This window comes from Plasmodium vivax, chromosome 13 (genome assembly GCF_000002415.2).
Source record: "Plasmodium vivax chromosome 13, whole genome shotgun sequence".
In the NCBI taxonomy this organism is placed as follows: Eukaryota; Apicomplexa; class Aconoidasida; order Haemosporida; family Plasmodiidae; genus Plasmodium; species Plasmodium vivax.
Window position 1 is genome coordinate 1,986,632 of NC_009918.1, and position 19,295 is coordinate 2,005,926.

General features: G+C 39.9%; 6 protein-coding genes across 6 annotated transcripts; 4 read left to right on the forward strand and 2 right to left on the reverse strand.

The window, feature by feature from the left end:
* Positions 1–426: 426 nt before the first annotated feature.
* On the forward strand, positions 427–5,074 carry PVX_086295 (RNA binding protein, putative). The gene is made up of 9 exons (XM_001616872.1): positions 427–903; positions 1,154–1,238; positions 1,393–1,478; positions 1,661–1,760; positions 1,918–2,111; positions 2,312–2,925; positions 3,124–3,201; positions 3,335–3,449; positions 3,617–5,074. Exons 1-9 carry the CDS (start codon positions 841–843, stop codon positions 4,265–4,267), a joined length of 1,986 nt encoding a protein of 661 aa, XP_001616922.1. The 5' UTR covers positions 427–840; the 3' UTR covers positions 4,268–5,074.
* A 514-nt stretch (positions 5,075–5,588) lies between these two features.
* On the forward strand, positions 5,589–7,754 carry PVX_086305 (ribosomal S27a, putative). The gene is made up of 3 exons (XM_001616873.1): positions 5,589–6,055; positions 6,417–6,502; positions 7,249–7,754. The coding sequence occupies exons 1-3, from the start codon at positions 5,953–5,955 to the stop codon at positions 7,507–7,509; spliced, it is 450 nt and encodes a 149-aa protein (XP_001616923.1). The 5' UTR covers positions 5,589–5,952; the 3' UTR covers positions 7,510–7,754.
* A 1,155-nt stretch (positions 7,755–8,909) lies between these two features.
* On the forward strand, positions 8,910–10,556 carry PVX_086310 (hypothetical protein, conserved; the record flags this gene model as incomplete). The annotated part of the gene is made up of 1 exon (XM_001616874.1): positions 8,910–10,556. One exon carries the CDS (start codon positions 8,910–8,912, stop codon positions 10,554–10,556), a length of 1,647 nt encoding a protein of 548 aa, XP_001616924.1.
* Positions 10,557–11,443: 887 nt separating this feature from the next.
* On the forward strand, positions 11,444–14,002 carry PVX_086315 (proteosome subunit, putative; the record flags this gene model as incomplete). The annotated part of the gene is made up of 1 exon (XM_001616875.1): positions 11,444–14,002. The coding sequence occupies exon 1, from the start codon at positions 12,155–12,157 to the stop codon at positions 14,000–14,002; it is 1,848 nt and encodes a 615-aa protein (XP_001616925.1). The 5' UTR covers positions 11,444–12,154.
* Positions 14,003–14,573: 571 nt separating this feature from the next.
* PVX_086320 (hypothetical protein, conserved) lies at positions 14,574–15,137 on the reverse strand (the record flags this gene model as incomplete). The annotated part of the gene is made up of 1 exon (XM_001616876.1): positions 14,574–15,137. The coding sequence occupies one exon, from the start codon at positions 15,135–15,137 to the stop codon at positions 14,574–14,576; it is 564 nt and encodes a 187-aa protein (XP_001616926.1).
* A 1,752-nt stretch (positions 15,138–16,889) lies between these two features.
* On the reverse strand, positions 16,890–19,256 carry PVX_086325 (hypothetical protein, conserved; the record flags this gene model as incomplete). Its single annotated transcript, XM_001616877.1, has 1 exon — positions 16,890–19,256. The coding sequence occupies one exon, from the start codon at positions 19,254–19,256 to the stop codon at positions 16,890–16,892; it is 2,367 nt and encodes a 788-aa protein (XP_001616927.1).
* Positions 19,257–19,295: the final 39 nt, after the last annotated feature.

Consider the following 19,295-nt stretch of genomic DNA (forward strand, 5'->3'; position numbering starts at 1 on the left):
CAAAAAAAAGCAGCTGAAAAGGGTACAAAGTGGCGCAGAATGGCCTAAAATGGGACGAAGTAGCACAGGATGGCGTAGAATGGCATAAAACGACGCAAAATGACGCAAAATGACGCAAAATGACGCAAAATGACGCAAGCAGCATCAAAAGAGCGACAAAGTAGGGCGGAATAACGGCAACTTAGCTAAAGCGCGCGGGAAGGGATAAGTATGCCAAACAGAAAAAAAAAAAACTTCGCAGCATCCCACAAATGGTAAAAAAAAAAAAAGTTTTCGTTAAAAAACCAAAGCTGCTGTTTTAAAAATTTTCATTTTTCCCATTTCGCGAAAGCGTATTTGGAAAAATCTCTGCGAAGCTGCTTGTGTACTTCAAAAAAAGCTACGAAAAAAGTACAATTGGGAAAGAGCATACCGCAATTAAATTATGTAGCAATTAAAAAAAAAAAAGGAAACGAAACGAAGGGAAGCGGCGCGACGCGACGCGAAACGGGTTAACTGCCACAATCCATTTTGCCTAATGCGTGGCTTATTCAACCCACTTTCGGCTTGGTGAATTAATTTTAATTTAGCTAATTCGCCAGTTTGCTAATAAACTTATGCACTGTTTATTCTTTTCCCTTTTTTTTTAATTTTGCCCTTTTGCAAAAATGTATGCAACATGTATAGCTACTTGAGGAAACGTAGAAATTAAAAAAACATAACCCAAAAAAGGTTACGCGCGTCCGCAGTTTTACCCATTTGCCGAAGAGAAATGTATGCCCGGGGCGCTCCCAAGGCACAAAAGAGAGAGAGAAAAAAAAAGGGCGCTAACTGAATGAGCATAGTCAATACGTACTCAGAATGTATGCCCAACTGAACAGAAACAAAAAGAAGAAAAAAGATATCGACGATGAAAAGTTAAATGTAGGGACGGAGGGAAGTTGCATAAAATTCTCCCGCTAAAAGACGCAATCGAGCAGCGTGACAGGGCACGAATACCACATAACTGTGTGTACGCTTGCGCTTATGTACACGCATATACCCGCATGAGTGCTCGCGTGTGTAGGGGAAGACCGCGTCACCCATCTACCGCAGACGCCCCCACATTCCCAAGCCGCGCGGCTTCACACCCATTTCGACGCTGCTTATGCAACGCCTCCCCCCTTTTGCGCAGGAGCAGGAAGCTGCGAAAATTTACGCAGAGTTCGTCCGGTCGTTCGAGGGAAGCGCCCTGGAAAAAGGGAACAAATTCGTAAAAAGTAATGAAAAAAAAAAAGAAAAAGTTAGCTTCATGTAATACAGCTTAATTTAGCGAACTAAACTGCTGCACAACTGGGGTGACCGCGTAATTACGTGCGCATGAACCGCCGCTTTTACATAACAGCCGCTTTTCCCTTCTCCCCATTTGAATAGGTGGAAAAGTGTTGAACCCCTCCAGCACTCAGTTTGTGCCAGCTGAAGATGAAAGCAGGAAAAAGTCCAAGAGCAAATTCAGCAGGGTAAAAACGGAAAAACCATTTGAGTGTGCATGTTGTGAAAATTTGAATATTCCCGGAAAGTGAATTTTCAATGAAAAAAAAAACCGTTGTGTGTGATAGCATACGTTTGTTGAGCAAAGGCAGGTTGCTACACTGTGAACCCTTTACATTTCACGCGGCGTGGCCATTCCCACTGATTTCAGGGCGACTACTCGTATGAAGAAAAAAAGAAGAAGGAAGAAAAAACAGACAACAACAAAAGTGGTACAGGGAAAGTAAAGGAAATTGATAGTTTTTTAGAAGGTTACACATTTTTCATATAATTAAAAAAAGAAATATTTTAAGAAAATAATGTGCAAAAAGTTTTACATTTTGTATTTTATTTTTTCGTATAAATAGTAACAAATTTTTTTTTTTTTTACCTTTTTAAAAAATGTATTTATTTTATTTATCATTAAAGAAATTAAGTTAAAGCAGAAAATTTTGGATGAGAGGAAAATTTTAAAAGAAAAAGCCCAGCTAGCCAAATCTGAAGAGGAGAAACTTAAAATTAAGAGAAAGCTAATAGAGATCGAAAAAAATGAAACGCTCTTTTCGTACGCCCCGAAAAAGGACCGAGTGGCCAACTTGTACCTGGGAAATTTATCTGCGGAGGTAGGAGAAGCGTTTATGTGGAGTAATCCCGTGGATCGCCACCGCATATTGCGCGTGTGTCTAGATGAGGGGCGTTCAAACTACGCAAGTGCATAGGGATAGCCGTGATGGAAAATACTCCATATGAATGCGCAAAATGGAGAGATTATCTTAACATAATATGTTTCCCATTTTATATGTATCCTTCTCCCCGTTCGTAGGTCACCGAGGAGTACCTATGCCAACGGTTTGGGAAATTCGGAAAAGTAAACAGCGTGAAAATTATGTACCCACGAACAGATGAAGATAAAAAGAAGGCTCGAATTAGCGGGTTCGTTTGTTTTGAAAATAGAGATGATGCAGAAAATGCCAGGGATGCCTTGGACGGCGTAGAAATGTTCGGAAATATTGTGAAGGTGGGTTGGAGTAAAGCCATACCCAAAAATTTAAACACAAACAAGTTTGAGCATAACCAGTTTCACTATGAAAAAAGTAACTTGTATCATTCTGGCTCGAATAAAAAAATAGAGATTTTACTACCAGAGGATAGGAAGACCAAGAGAATAATTGATTTGTTAGCCAAGTACGTTACCGAGGAAGGGTACACATTTGAAGAAGCTATAAAAAGGAATGAGAAGGACAATCCGGTGTTTACCTTTCTCTTTAACACTTCGGATTTGTTTTACTACTACAAGTGGAGAGTCTTTTCTTTCGCTCAAGGAGATAGTTACAAAAATTGGAGAGCGGACCCGTTTCAGATGTTCGAAAATAGTTACGTGTATGTGCCACCCATCCAGAAGAACGCCAAAAAGGTCGCTCCAAAGAAGGAGAAAAGGTAATATTTTATCGAGGGAGTTTCGCTCGCGGGTTGCAAAATGGTGTTTTAAGAAAGTGTGCGCGTGGGACGCGGTGACGAACGGAGGTGTTGACTCTTTTATCTGTTGCGGACCGGAATGGGAACATTCATCTAACACCTTTGAAACGTTTCACTTATCGGTATGTTTGCCCATTTTTTCCCCCTTTTTTTCAACAGCCGAAATAAGAAGAACAAAATAGACGAGAAAAAGAAGGAAAAGCTAATTAACATTATAAACAACTTGAATAGGAAGAGGTAGGGAAGGGCATTACTCCGTTTAGCGCACCTCGCGAAGGAGTGCCCCTTTAGTTTATCTCCCACGCGCAAGTGTATATATATATATATATATAGCTGTGCACATCCACTACACCGCTCGCTTCTTCTGCAGGGTGAGCATATGCCGCGCCATGATATTCTGCACACGGCACAGCGACTTCAGCGCGGACATTGTGAAGACCATTTCGAATTATTTGACCGATTTTAAGTACGACATGTTGAAAAAGGTACCAATGAGTGTTTGCAAAATTGTAGAGGCGTTTTTGCTCCGTTCATTTGGCTTTCTCGCGCACTGCCAACATATTAAGATGCGCGTTATCCCCGCCACACCGCATGCATATTAAGACGCGCGCCATTCCCTCCACTCCTTTTTTTTGTGCCCCCCCCCGTGCAGATAAACCTGGTCTACTTGCTGTCGGACATCCTGTACAACTGCAGCAACCAGTTTTACTCGTCCTGGTCCTACCGCAAGCACATCGAAGAAGAGCTCCCTCGGATATTTTTCCATTTTCGAAAAAATATCAAAAAGTGCGATAGCAAAATAAAGGCAAAAATGTTCACAGATTCTATTATGAACATTTTTGACATGTGGGATGTGTGGGCAATTTATAGCTCCATCTTTATGAACGGTTTGAAGTGTCTGCTAACAAATAAGAAGCTAAATTATGTAAAAAATGAAATTCACGAGTCGGGCTGTGAGACCGACTTGGATGGAACAAAAATTGAATTTTTCGATGAAATAAAAAGGTATCCCTTAAATATGAGGAGAAATGCATATTTATATTTCCAAAAAGAGGAAACGCATTTAAATCGATTATGTGAACAAAGGGGTTTGTATTTTGACGACAGTTTCAAAAGAAGGAAAAAAATTAAATATTTAATACTGTATGATGAATTTTGCAGTAACGTTAATAGTGCGCCAAACGAGATGGGAAATTTAAACGTGATGTTCCCCGGTGATGGCAAAAAGGTTCCTGCGTTTGTCAGCGATACGAGCGATGCTGCCTTCCACGCAGAGGAGAGGGGTTCCAATCATGTCTCTTGAAAGGGCAGCAGTGAGTGGCATCGCTGGAACGGTTTACTTTTTTACATTACACAGTTAATACGATGCGCATCATTTGCGTAGTAAAAGTTTGTAGGCACACACGAAGGCCGTACGGCACGTTTTTTTGGCATTTTTTTAATATTTTTTTTACGTTTCTGCGTTTATCTGTCATGTGTTCACGTAGGTATGCACATGTCCGAACGTATGCGTAGCCAATATACGTGTTTCATGTTCCCTTCGTGTGTACCCTCACACGTGCGTTTAATGTTTAGACCAATTTAGCAATACGTGTGGCCAAATTCGTTTTGCAAAGTTTACCCTTTTTTTTTTAACCTTCTGCGCATAATTGTGCTTGCGCAGTTTCTTTCACTTTCCATTTCTTTTGTTTATCCTTTTTCGCACAAAAAGATAAAGCTGTTTTGGTTAAGTAAAAACGTACCATTTAACATTTGAATAACAGTCGAAAAGGACGTTATTTTTTTTCTGCTACGCGATTGCGCGAAAAGGGAAAATGTGTTTATGGGAGATGAGCAACTGTTGCAACATTATTCATTCAGTAAAGATGAAGAGCCACTTTGGCGATATATAAATGTGATACGGTTTGAATAAAAAAATTACGGCGTGATATTTATGGCTTCTTTCTTTTTGCCATGCTGGGAATATAGCGCCACAAAAATGTACGTTTTTTTTACTTGAGCGGAAAGTTGAAAAATGATTTTTTGAGCAGATTATGTTTACCGCGCGCAGTATGATCCTTTCACCTTCTATGGATTTCACCATTGGTGCGTGTTTTAAGGGGCCTAGCGGAAAAAATACCAGCTGCATCATGATGAGTACATTACACTATAAACATATGCGGTATAAATACGTGTACTTTTTTTTTTTAAAACCGCGTAAAATACTGCGTATGCTTGAATTACTCGCTTGATTTTACCGTTTTGGCTACCCCATATTTTTTATGCAGCGTAAAGCAGAAAAATACCCCCATGGGGATTATATTTTTTTTTAAAAGCGTCAGCTCGGTTCTGCGTTTTGGCCCCTTTGCAATATATATAGGCGCATTTCGACAAAACGGAACAAGCTTTTCTACATAACGCGCAGAGCATGTATATGCATACAAGCGGGCACTTACCAGCAAGCGAATATATCCTACGCGCGTCAATTGGTGCATACAACTTTGCGAAAGGCTAGCAAAAATTGGGAATACGCACAAAGCCTTTTCGCCATCACCGTAGAGGCAATCTTTCCCCCCCCACCATTTACCACTTCAATCACCAGTGCGATGCCAAACTCGGCTTCGGATTACGCTTAAGCAGTTTTTAAGCAATTTTTTTTTTAACCGCATATATAGCAGTATATCGCTTCGTACACAAATAATGCGCATCATATTGCGCGCATATGTAGCAGCGATGCCGCAGTGCAAGAGCTTAAGCATATAATGTAATGTAATGCAATATAACATAATGTATAATTATGTACATTTCATTTTTAAAAAAAGGGAAGGTTAAAAATGATTAACGAATGAACGAAAATTTTTTAAGCAAAATAAAATTGCATCCATTTTTATATTTAAAAAAAACAAAATGCATACTTTTTTTTAATTTCATTTTTCTGTACAATTTTAATAAACAGGATTGAAAATTAAAAAAAAGTTCCATTTTATAATTTTACCAAACCAGATCAGTATGCAAATTTTTATAAACATCCCGCATGATGACTCCTTATGTATTGAGTCATCCAACGTTAGTAGCATCAGAAATGTGAAAGAGAAGATATCTGAGTTGAAAGGTTAGCAAAAAGGATATACATCGATCGCAGCCGTTTTTTTCTCCCCCTTTGTGTGGGATCTCTGCTCATAATATGCTTATTTTTTTTGTGTCATATATTTATGCCTCCACGTTTGTGTTAGCAGAACTGCGCTCAGTTTTTATTTTTTGTTTTTGACTCGTGAAAGTTGTACATGCGGTGTCATTTTTTGAGCGGCTGTTTCTTCTGACCCGCGTGTGGAGTGTGGGCCAGGCTGCTCGCAGTGGCCAACCCAAGTGTACCACTCTGTACGTATGTATGTATGTATGTATGTATGTATGCATTTATGTATATTTACATATCAACTCACGCTTTTTTCTTTTAACCCAACAAAATCGCGTAGGTATCCCTTGTGAGGTGCAAAAGCTGTTCAAAAATGGCCGCCAATTGGAAGACGAAGAGCTTATCGAACTTGACGAGGCTGAATTTGTAAGTTGAAAAAGAGAAAGCAACAAAGATGGAGTAAAATGTGCACCGTCATTAAGCTATACATTCGTTGTAGGTGACGGTGTAATGAGTGTCCATTTGTAGCGTTGGTGGTACCTCCCCGAGTGGGTGACTCCCCCCCAATGTGTATGTTAAGTGAGCGTATGAACCTGTTGCATATTTGTGGCATCCCATTTGGTGACCATTGCAATGGAGTGTAAATAAGAAAGAGAAAAGTAGCAACTTATTTCGTAGCTTACTGCACGAATGAGTGAAGAGGCAGCTGCTACTTCGTTCCCATTAATATATATGTGTACGAGTGGGTGACCACACGTTTGTGCTGTATTGTGTGAACTACCTACGTGGTGCATTTTCCCACGAATGGTCTGCCTCGATAATGTAAAATTTTTATTTTTTATGATGATAAAACATGTCAAAAAGCAAGTAGGGACATGAGAATATAAAATATGTTCGAGTTTATAATATCTGAAAAAATAAAAATGTACATTCTGTTGCTTATCGTGTTTTTTTGTGCGCGTTATTTGGCGTAAGTGAAGTTTGTTGATTTGCCTACTATTTCGTTTGGAGCTGCATGGAAGTGTCTCTCTTGAGGGAGAATAGATACATGTCCCATTTTACATTATGCAGAGCTTGTAACGCTGTGAGTTTTCTCTCCTTGATGCACCATTTCATGTCATGCGAATTACTCATTTGTGTGACCTCCCTCCATTTATTGCAACCCCCTTCAGGAGTACACCATAGACTTAACGTTCGGATTACTTGGTGGTGGCAAAAAAAAGAAAAAGAAAGTTTACAAGAAACCCAAAAAGGAGAAACATAAGAAGAAAAAGGTCAAATTGGCTGTACTTAAGTTTTACAAAGTTGGGGACGATGGAAAAGTGTTCAGATTGAAAAAGCAGTGTGACAATTGTGCACCTGGCACCTTGATGGCTGCTCATTTTAATAGGGAATACTGTGGAAGATGCCACCTCACCATTATGAAAAAATAGACCAATTAATATATCGCATAAGCGTTGTTTAAAGGCGTTTTTTCAATAAGTTTTTTTCTTTTTTCTTACCCCCATACGGCTTACCCTTTCCGTTTTCTTTTTTTCTTTTTTTCTTTTTTTCTTTTTTTCTTTTTTCCTTTTTTTTTTTTTTTAACTGCATATTTAAAGAACATACGGTAAAAGGCTAAGAATTATGAATTAACAATGTTACAGTTTAATTAGTTAAAGAATGCACTCCGCGTGTTTTCTGTCCGGTGTTGTGCAATTGGCAGGGGCGAATGGGCAAATCGAAGCAACGGCGTGTGGGTAAAATAATGCCGGCGCGATTTGTGAAGGCTTAACGGCCCAGTGCAAGTGTACACATATCTGTTTCACTTGTGGTGAAGCGTGTTAAAGGTAGCCAACTGGGCGAACTGCGTCCATTTTTATGCCAGTATTAAGCGCTCTTCACCCTTCGCCACAAGGGGGGCACACATTATAGCGTTCAAAGCGCGCTCAAAAATGGTGAACAGTTTTAAGGTAAAAAATGTTCCCCTATGTGAAACATTTGACAATGCTCAAAGAACGGAGAAGCGCTTTTCAAATTTTTGCTTTCCCAATTTGAAAAAAGAAAAAAAAAATTGATGAAAAGGTAAAAGATGCTTTTGCAAATGTATGGTTAAAAGGGGGAGAGGAATTTTTTTTCTTTTTTTTATTTTCCCCATCAGGGAGCGCAGAATGTTTGGAAAATTTGTGCCATTCGAATGTACATATGGTACTCAATGCGTTTACGCTATATGTTAAGCTTGCCGTGGGAAATATACTGGTGAAGTTTGGTCATGTCATGCGGGCTGTGTTTCATTTTGTTAAAAAGAACACGAAAAGGGGCATTTGCGCGTTCCTTAAAAAAGGGAAATTGCTTTTATATTTTACATTCTTTTTAACGTTATGATGTTTTGTTTTTATTTAAAAAAAAAATAAATTGATGATAGCAGCAGAGGGGTCCCCATTCATTTCGTCAGTGATATCACGCAAGAGGAAGTATTTTTTAAAACGTCAGAAAACTCAGTCACGTTTTATCATGGCCAGAGTTTAAGAAACGGCGGAAGAACAGAAGACTGCTTAGCTGGCGTATACACAGTTATATATGACTGACCAGAATGGGCTATTCGAATAACCGTTGCATCCGTGACGTGGGTGAAACGAGAAAAAGTACATTTTAATGGAATGCCACCCGGGAGCCTGCGTGCGAAAGGATGAACTGAATGTCGCCTCACGTAGTGCAAATTTATTACATAGACCACCCCTACGTGAGTGCAAGTGTAAATGCTGGTGGGCGGCCCATACAGTTACGCATATTTACTCATGCCCATGTGCAGCAATACAATTACGCGTACTTACTCGTGCCCGCGAACGCCTAAATGACGGATTACTGGGTGAGCACAAAGAAGCACTACTGCGAAACGTGCAACTGTTGGCTGTCTGGGCACAGGGTTAACATAAAGAATCATGAAAAGAGCGCGAGGCATATCGAGAATTTAAAGAAAGTGATCAGCGAATCGTTTAAGAGGAAGGAACAGGAAACGAAAGAGAAAGAGTTCCTCGAAAGGGAGCTAAAAAAATTAGAAAATGTGGAAAGGAAAGTGCTGTCTGATTTGAATAAAAATGGGACATCCCCTCATCGAAGCGGCGACATCAGTTTGAATGTTTCGAATGCGCACTCCAAGAGTAGAAGTGGCAATCAGAGCAGCAGCAATAATGAGGGGGTTAACACAAGTAGTACCTCCCCTAGTAGCAACCCAGCTAGCCGCAAAAACAAAAAGTGGGTTCCAATGATACATGAAGATACTCGTTCTTTAGTATTCTTCAATAGACTGAAAAACGAAATTGTGCACGAAAAGCCAAAAGATTTTTTCGAAGATTTCCCCGAACATGAATCATTTGTGGAGCAAAATGGATGGTACAAATACTTTGATTATAACTCCAACAGTTTTTACTACTTCAATATTTACAGCTCGAAAAGTGTGTGGGAGTATTCACTCAGCAGGATAAATAGCTTGATGGATTTTATCAATCGATGTGAACAGGCTGCACAGAAAAATATAAGTTCTGGTAATCCCGCAGAAGTTGCAAGTCTGAGTATGCATGCGGGCCCCGTGGCCAGTCAGCATCATCTCCATTTGGGTGGACCCCCCTACTACGTGAATTACTCGCAAATGTTCACCCCGCAGAGTTACAGTGTATATGCTACGAACAATCCGTTAAGCAATCCGGCAGGGACCGCGCCGCAGATGGTTGAAAGTACAAAAGAGGGGATGATTCAACAGAGCAGTGACAACGGCGATGGTAATATTCCTGTGTGTGATGGGAGTCGTGTGCACAGTAGTACCCATTATGGTAAAGTACACGATGCATCTCCAGCGAAGTTGGCCGATCGGGTTGGTGAAAATGGAGGAAGAATCGCAAAAGAAACGGACGCCCAAGAAGGAAGCAATGCAATGGAGGAAGGAAATCCAAAGGAGAATCCCCCATATGAAATGAGCGAAAGGGGATTTAAAGAGAGTAGTACACATTTTGAAGGGAAGAAAAAAAAGGCGAACATTTCTTTATCGTTTAAGAAGGCAGAAGGTGTAGGTACACCTCCGCATGGCAGGAAAGAGAATGAAAAAAGTAACATGGGGGGAGGGGACCAACTTGTGGAAAGCAGTACCGCTCAACAGGACGAGAGTGCCAAACCTGGCATGTGGGAAGTGGTGGAGAATAATGATGTAGAGACAATTTCAAATGAGCATATAGAACAAATTTTTTACAACGTCAAATCGAAGGAGGAAATTGAAAAGGAAAAAATTGCACAGCTAGAGGAAGATATTCGCTACGAATATTCTGAATATAATGAATTTTATATAAAAAAAAAAGAATTAGAAAATGAGGAAATATATTTAAACCAGGAATTCAAATTCGTGGACAAGCCTATATATAAGAAAGCCATTGATAAGAATCGTGACAAGAAGGTGGACTTTGCCAAGCGCAGCATTAAGGGAATGAAGAATAAAAAAAAAATCTCATAGGGCGAGATGAGCGTGTGTACTTATGCGCGTGTGTGAGTGCGCTCGTGTGTGTCTGTGTATGGTGATGTGACCCTCCAAAGGGGCATCGCCCACTCTACGTTTTGAAAACTCTCCGAAAAGTTCACAATTTTTTTTGCCAATTTGAATGTGCCCATTGGTACATAAATGTATGTGCGCAGTTATGTCTATACTGTGTGTAGTGTAGCGTGTTTCCTTAAAATGCGCTTCTTTTTTTTGCGTTAAACCAAGACGGTACTCCCACTCAAAGGGGGAGTTACTCAAAACGCGGCTTGTTCTTGCACCTACGTTTTGTACTTATTTTTTTTTGTTGTTTTGTGCTTATTAAAGCGGTAAATATGGGGTCTTTAATTTTTTTTTTAAATTCCACGTATGGATATACACATGTACACATTTTTAGTAATGTCATAATAATTAAACATTTGAAAAAAAAAATGATAAAATTATAAACATTCCCATGATTATATCAGAGGGAATTGCAAAACGGGTTGCGCCTTTTTGTAGTGGAATGCGCACACTTGGTGAAGCATAACGGGGAGAGCGGTTATTTCTTTTAAAACGTTACACATAGGAAGATTGTTAGTGGGGGGTTGCCGCTAGCACTTCCTGAGTGTGTAGTACAATCGCATAAACGTCTTAGGGGAGTGTTGCCTGCGCGGGTGTGCTGAATTATAATGCCGCTAAACAAAATGGGGCAAATTTCGCGAGAGCGGGGGAGAAAGTTTGAGGCTGAATTTTTACGCGATGAGGGTGGCGGCAAGCGGTTTAAGCAGTGTACGGCGCGCGGTCCGCAAGTGCTGCGGGGAAAAAAATAAAAAAAAATGTAAATATAAATATACGTATAATATAAATGCATATCCATATATGTACACTTTTAAAAGGTGAAAATTATCTTTAAGCACTTGGAATAATTTTCTTACGTGCCCTTCAGAACCATGGCAGCAGAAAATACGCGTTAAACGCATGCCAATTTGACGTACAAATCAAGGCAAAAAAAAAAAAAAAAAAAAGAGCGAATTTCATCTTCGTATTAGATTGTTCATACGTACTTAGAAATGTTCACCCTGATTAGGCAAATTTGAAAGGAGTAAGGGGGGAACAGCTAAATGCGTCCCTAAGGCTGCCAACTGTCCCTTTAGCGTTTTCGTTAAGGCATTATTCACAAATATGCACATAATGTACATTTGCTACGGGTGCCTCTTCGCCTTTTTAAGAACGCTCTAGATAGTCAAGCAAGCGTAGCGGCACACAGTACGCAGTTTATTGTACTTTACGTTATGGGCTTTGCTACATAGTAGAAATATTGCTAGTTTTTGAGAGTCCCTTTTTTGGGGGTAGCACACATACTATTTGCGGCTATTCATCATATCGGCCCATTTTCATCCCTTCCGTGTGCACATCAGTTTAGTGCTTTCCAGTAGCGCGAAGCCGCGTTAGGAAGTGCAGCTGGGAAGTGAAGTTTCGAGGAGGGGCGGAAAAGGCGCAACACACGTACCGCTTCGCATCCGCGTTACATACCTCGTTACATACCGCGTCACATACCTCCTCGCACACCGCAATCGCCGCTTTCGCCCGAGAAGATGGAAGGCTTCGAAGAGATCGAGAACGCGTACAAGGAGATAGAGGGCGAGATCATCAAGACAGTGGAGGGGCTGTGCGGAGGCAATTACCTCCAAATCAAGGACGAAGTGATCATGCCGCACATGAGCGAAAGTCTAATCAACAAGATTATCCTGTTGAACAGACACATCAACGATAAGAGCAACGAAGAGGAATTCGAGAAGAAGGTGACGAACGAAAAGGTGATGCAAATAAATGACAAGTTGATATATCTAGTGTGCGATTACTACATTAATAAGAAGGAGATTGACAATTTAATTAACTTTACGTCGAGTAATGAGAATTATTTTAATGTGTTGCCTCAAGCGAAAACAGCCAAGTTGATAAGGAACATCGTGGAAAAGATATCAAAAAAGATTAGGAACGTGAGTATGCTGTATATAATATTTAAAAAGTACATGAATTGGGCATATGAAAAGAAAAGGAATTTTTTAAGATGCCGGATAGAGGTAAAAATAATCATTTTGTTTATCCTAAAGCAGAAGTACAAAACGGCGCTGAGTTTAATCGAGCGGTTGTTGAAGGAGGTGAAAAAGGTGGACGACAAAACGTTGTTACTCGAACTGTACATCGTGGAGACCAAAATTTACATGCTGCTGAAGAATTCCACCAAGATGAAGGCATCGCTCACCTTTGCGAAGAACATTGCCAATACGATAAACACGGCCATTTATATTAATAGCGAAATAGACTTGCTCTCGGGGATACTGTTTATATACGAGAAGGATTATAGAAGTGCGTATATTTACTTGTACGAATGCTACGAAACGTTGTACACGTATATTTATAATAGCCACAATAATACGTTAGACTTTCTGAGCAAGAAGAATAACGACTTTTACGCGGTTATTATACATAATATAATTAACACCAGCACGATATCTTCGCAAAATAAAACGAAGAGTATAAGTCAAATTAGCCCGTTTTTGCTCTCCTTCTACACGTTTTACGAGTACTACGATAGCAGCAATAGCATTCTCAATTTGGACGAAATGAATATCTGCTCGGGTAATGCCAACTTAATATACAGCGATGTGATATGTACCATCAGCTCGAGCTACCAAGAACTGGAGGAAGAAAAGGTCTTCTGCATTACCAACCCAATTGAGCTAAATTATGAAATGATGAAAAATTTGACATTAGATAATTACGGAAATTTGATAGAAGCCAAAGCGAGCACCAACATATTGGATAACTCTATTTTTATCTTTCCAGAAGATAGCTCCATATGTGGAAATTTCGGCCTAAATTTAAATATCGAAAATTTAAAAATTATTGTCCCTTTGAAGTACATGCTTCTGTGCAAAATTTTGGAGGAAAACAACAGAAAGGACATCAACAATATTCTGTGTGAACATAATAAGCTAAATTACATCCCAAATAAGGAAATTCAAATTCTGCTGGACATATCAAAATGTTATGAAAACAGGTCACTTGACGTTTTTGAGAATATCATCAAAATTAATATTTTCCTCATCAATGTGGATAAAGTGATTTACAACTACTTGAAGGAGCTGTACGAGTTGTTGCTGGAAAAAAATATTTTAAAAATTATCGAAGCGTATAGCTGCATCGACTTGAACTACATCGGCCAGAAACTGAACCTTGATTTGAACAAAATCATCTCCAAGCTATCCGAAATGATCCTGGATAAGAAGCTGAATGCCACGCTGGACCAGAACGTCGGGATTTTGATTCTCTACGAGGACATGCCCGAGACGAAGATGTACCAGAACGTCCTGGAAATCATAAACAACTTGACCGAGTCGGTGGACATACTCTACCAGAAGGCGCAGCTCACGGTGTAGCGTGTGGCGGTGTTAGAGAAGTTGGGTTGTGCATCAGTTAGGTTGTGCATCAGTTGGGTTGTGCATCAGTTGGGTTGTGCACACGTTGGCTGTGCTGCCGAGGCACACACACCTAGTGAACGAAAGGACGGGGGTGCATAAACGGAAGACCCCCTTATGGAGAAGAACCGTGCACCCATGGAGGGGATTCTTCGCCGCGGTTTTCATTTTGAAGGGATCGATTTTTTAAGAATCCAGGTGTGCGTATTACTGCTCAGGTATGCACCCTGCATGGTGTTAAATTTTTTTGCCTTTTTTCCCATGCGCAGTGTGTGGAGGCATTTGGGCTGCCGCACCTTTGCGCAACTTTTAAATTTTTTCTGCAGTGTGTTGTATTTTTCCATTCCATACTAAAAAAACAAATTATAAAATGTGCACGCGCAGGGAAGAGTCACGAAATGGTGAATAAAAGTGATTAAAAAAAAAAAATAAAAAAAATAATAACATAAAATAATAACATATGTGGTGGAGAAAAATCCAATCAAAGTGCACGCTGTCAAGCGCGAGGTCTGCGTGTGGGGAGAGAGGGGCACTACTCGAGGTACCAGAACATGGGTCCTTCTCCCTTGGAGCCATCTGTCCTTTTGGGCATCCAGGGGAAGGAAGTGGACTTGTTCTTTATTATGTAATTACTTCCGTACATGCACATGGTGCAGTAAAATAAAACGAAGGACCATAAAAACCAGACAATTGATACCTCCACTTTGTTGGCATCTTTGAGGTGTTCCGCGTCTGGGACGATTCTCTGCGGGTGTTTTTGCTTTAACCTGTTAAACAAAATTAATCGAAAGACATCCGTTCGTTCAGGGCCGTGGAAGGCACTTCCTCTCATCTTACTCGTTTTGGAACTACCCGAGTTTAAATCATTCATGGTTATTATTTTTCCATGATAGGTACCATTTAGGTATGTAAACATATCACCTTCACCTTTATGGGCAAGTGGGCTGATCACTTTGGTTTTTTCCACTGGTTTTATAATATTTAGCAAATTCGATGGTGCGATATATTTCCACTGGTTGTAGTCATGCCATTTTCCTAAGTAGATGTGATTTCCTGCTAGGTTCCTTCTTGTTATGTTGAAAAGGCCCGACGCCATTTTGCTCTACTAGGGGGTTTCTTTCCGAGTGTGTGTCTCGCTCAGGGGGTATAGCGTGACACCGGTGGTGATTCGCTCTTCGCGCCTTTTGATGTACCTCTTTGGGCCGTTTTTCGCTCCCTTTTGGTTTATTTTTTTATGAGTGTTCAGTCGCAATGTTGATTGGTTATGCTTGATGCCGCTCGTTTTGGACGCTTCTCACCTTTTCGGGAGCATTTACGGAGGCCTAAATTGTACCTCAAGCGCACACATATTTTTCTGTTAAAAGTGTGTTTGCTTATCTTGGCGGGTGGAATGCCTAAATAAGCGGGCGAAGAAGAGTGGCGGGGAGGGGGGGAGTTAGCTCTTCGCCATGCGTCTCAAAGTGGCAAGGTTAGAAGCGGCAGGTGGGTATAAATAAGTACATATGTACGTATGTATGTACGTGGGTTGGATCCCTATCGCGCGAAGTGCTGACGGGCAAATCTCCCTTCTGTGCAATCCTATTTTTCACGATCACTTGAGAGGCGTTTTTAAATTTAAAGAAAGGGGTAACTATTTTCAGCTGCTACGCGAAAAAAGGGAAAATAAAATGCATAAGTAAAAACCTTTTAGGGAAATTTTTTTTTTTAACCGTTCGCCAGCGTGCTGGAAATAACTGCATCCTCATGGCTACATTTCCATCAGTTGTGCAGGAGGAAAAGCGAACAAAAAAAAATATTTTGCTGGAGCACTTGGTCACCCTGGAAAAATGCACCTCGCGGATGTATGTGTAGCATTTTGTATGTATGCCTTCACTGAGTTCATCACTTCGAAAAATTGTTCCCCCTGTGTGGAGTGTCACCTTTTTTGATGCGTAAAATGTGCAGTTTTGGTTTTTTCAAAAGTGTGAATTGGGCATTTGTGTTAAAAGAAGAGTTTATAAGTGGGGACCAAATAAGTACGCGAAGTGGTTGATTATTTTGCTGAGTTGTTGTGCACATGTAAATATATGAGCGGAATCACCCTGCTACGCATGGCGCAAAACTTTTTGGAGAATCCCCCATTTTAGCATAGTTAACCGCGCGTATAGCCCTTCAATTTTGTTCCCTCCAATGTGGACCCTTTTTACACGACGATCTTCGAAAGGATCGGAGGCACACCAAAGAACGCGGTGTGTGCGGTAAAGCGTCACTGCAACAGCACATACTTTGTTCTCAGTTGGAAATTCCTTTAAAGGGAAAAAAGTAACGATTTGGTTATATTCACCTTGTCAACCTGGTTAAAGTTGCGCTGCGTTTTTCTTTACCACATTGTTACGTTAAAGTGGTGTGGTGGGGAGGTAGTGAGTCGAATTATGCGTCGCTTTAAGTGGAAGCTTTTCCCCAAAAGGGCAAACACTTCATGCAGAAGTGTAGTATATTTCAAATTGAACAAAAAGTGTTTTCAGAATAAAAAAAAATGAGTTAACAAACACTGCAGTGACAAACAGATAGCATTGGGGTGGGATAAAAACGAATTAACAAATTAACAAATTAACGAATTGTTGTTTGTGGAAGGTGTAAAAATTAAACCGCTTGGGGATAACCCCAATGGACAGACAAAAATGGAAATTAAAATGGATTTTTTTTTTTACTTTTGTACGCTCTTTCATTATGAGCACTAAAATTGGGAGGCGGCCACACAAGAAGGGGTGAAAAATGGCCAATGTGTATAATGATGGAATACCAACGTTGTAGTTCCCTCTAGGGGGATCGTACCCACTTATGCACACCAAACCGAGTGGAATACCCCCTACTGGACATCCAAATCGTAGGTAAAACTCGAAACATCTAAGTTTAATATATTCACGAACGTGTCCTGCCCAAAGAAGTGTTTCAAGTTTGGAAAAGTTCTCCCTCTGTCTCCATTAACGAACTCTTTTATATACATCCCTGATTGCGCCAATAAATATAATAAGGAAAAATGTTCATGAACAAAAACGAGGTTGAATTCGAAAATTTTCTTTTCCCGTTTTAGTAGACTCCTTCTATGGAGTACCCTTATTGGAGTTTTTTGCATTACACTAATTACACACATGTCGTTTTTATCATAACTTAAAACGTCTTGATTTATTTTTTCAATTTTTTCTTTAGTCATTGGGGAGGAGTGGTATATAATGCATTTATAGGCCTTTTTTCTCTCTTCACCATACTTCATAATTTTTTTTATCAAGGCATAATTTGTGCTAAAAGCAACGTTGCTGAATTTTACGTCTACAAGGTTGTTGATATTGTCGTCTCGATTGGCATTCTGTGTAACGTCTTTTTTTAAGATTTCCAAATTGGTCGCTTGGTTTGGGGGTACACATCCGTTAAGAAGGTCACAATTGCCGTTTTGGGAGTCTCCCTTGGCATCATTTGTATCAATTGGGTTAAAATTTTCCATTTCGTTTACCCCGATGGACTCACCTGTTAGGAGAACTTCCAGCTCCTTATTGTAGTTACGCGAAAGGTTCAAACTGTGTATCTTCTGTTCCTTCACAGTTTTACCCTTTGTCTGTTCTGCAAGAACTTTATGGGAGTCTAAATCGTACAACGAAATGGTGTCTTTTTTGTTTAGCAGTGCATAGCTGTCGTTAACTCTCTGCGGGGGGGAATTCCCTTCGTTCGATATGGACATGTGGTCTCTCAAAGAATTGTCATCTGCACAGTTTCCTTGTTGGAGAAAGAGGTTTATCTGATCTATTGTTTTAACTTCAAAGGAGTTACCACTAGCAGTGTCCGTTAATTCCATCCTTTTTAAGTTACTAAAAAAGAGATAAAAATTTAGGAAGGAGAATTTCGTTTCTTTCAGGACAAAGACGAAGGGTCTTCCTATGCTCATCATTCGCACATCTTTGTCTTCCCTTCCGGACGCCATAAACACCGAATTAACCGATCGGAATGTTTTTTTAAAAATCCGATAAATGCATTCTTCCACTGACAGTGCACTTTGGGACTCATTGTTTATGAACCACTTGGTTTGGGACATTTCTTTGTTATATTTATTGTAGTAGCCACAGATGCATAAGTTGTTAAGCGATATGTATACGTCGAGGGTTGGAAATGTGTTTGTAGGGTCTAATTCCCTATTTTGGCCCTCATCGGTTGGAAGTGTGTCTGTGGGGGCTAGTTCCCTATTTTTGCGTTCATCGGACGGACTTGCGGCATTCGTTTTGTCTTCTACCTCTTCAGTTTCTTCCTCATTTTTGGCAAAACAGTCATTAAGGTTATTGTCGTCATTATCGCCAGCCTCGTCATCCTCTTCATTGTGCAATATTGCGGTTTCTTTTGCCCCACCGCTTCCATTTGTTATTTTCCTTTTTTTATTGTAACGGCGATATCTTCGACTGTTACTTCTGTGCGCTGTCTCAGGCGACTGATTGGTTTTTACCGCTTCGTGCTCACCTGTGTGAGTATTAAAAATTAACACAGCTTGTTTGTACAAATTGATGACGAATTCAGTTTGGGCCACACTTAGGGATACACCGTCGCATATTTTATGGTAAAATGTTAAGTAAAAATAAATCAAAAAATATGCAAAAATCTTTCGAATTTGTTTATTCGAAAAATTATTGCTTCTTCTTTGGGGAGGTATTAAAATGTACTTTTTTATACGTTCACAATTGCGGTGAAATGTGTTATGGGTAACATTTTCCTCTTTGTAAAAAATTTGCTTCGTTTTGTGTAAGTAGAGGAAGAAAAAAACTATGTCAATACTGTTCAGAAGGTGAAGTACACTTTTTATGCTATTAAAGACACTGTTCATATTTTTTTCCTCTTCTGCGCTGATGGGGGAATTTTCCTTTAACACTTCATGATGGAAAGCACTATTTTTATTGTAAAAAAGTATCAAATCGATATTGTGTAGCCCGTTGCACATTTTGCATAGGTATAAATTGGTGTACACCTTCTTATACACATTTTGCAGGTCTCCTTCTTTCGTGCTTATACGTTGATCCTCTACGTATTTTGAAAACCTTTTTTTATCATTGTCTAAAAAGATGTTACTCTTTTGATTTGCCTTCACGTCTGGTGTGTCATGGTTAAAATCGTTTAAAAAATATCCGTCGAAAAAGAGGTATGCCTGATCGCTTAGCGATTCTCCAGATATGGAACACCGATAGCAGATGTTTTCCATTATTTTGTTTTGCGCAATGGGGAGGATGAACAGGTAGAT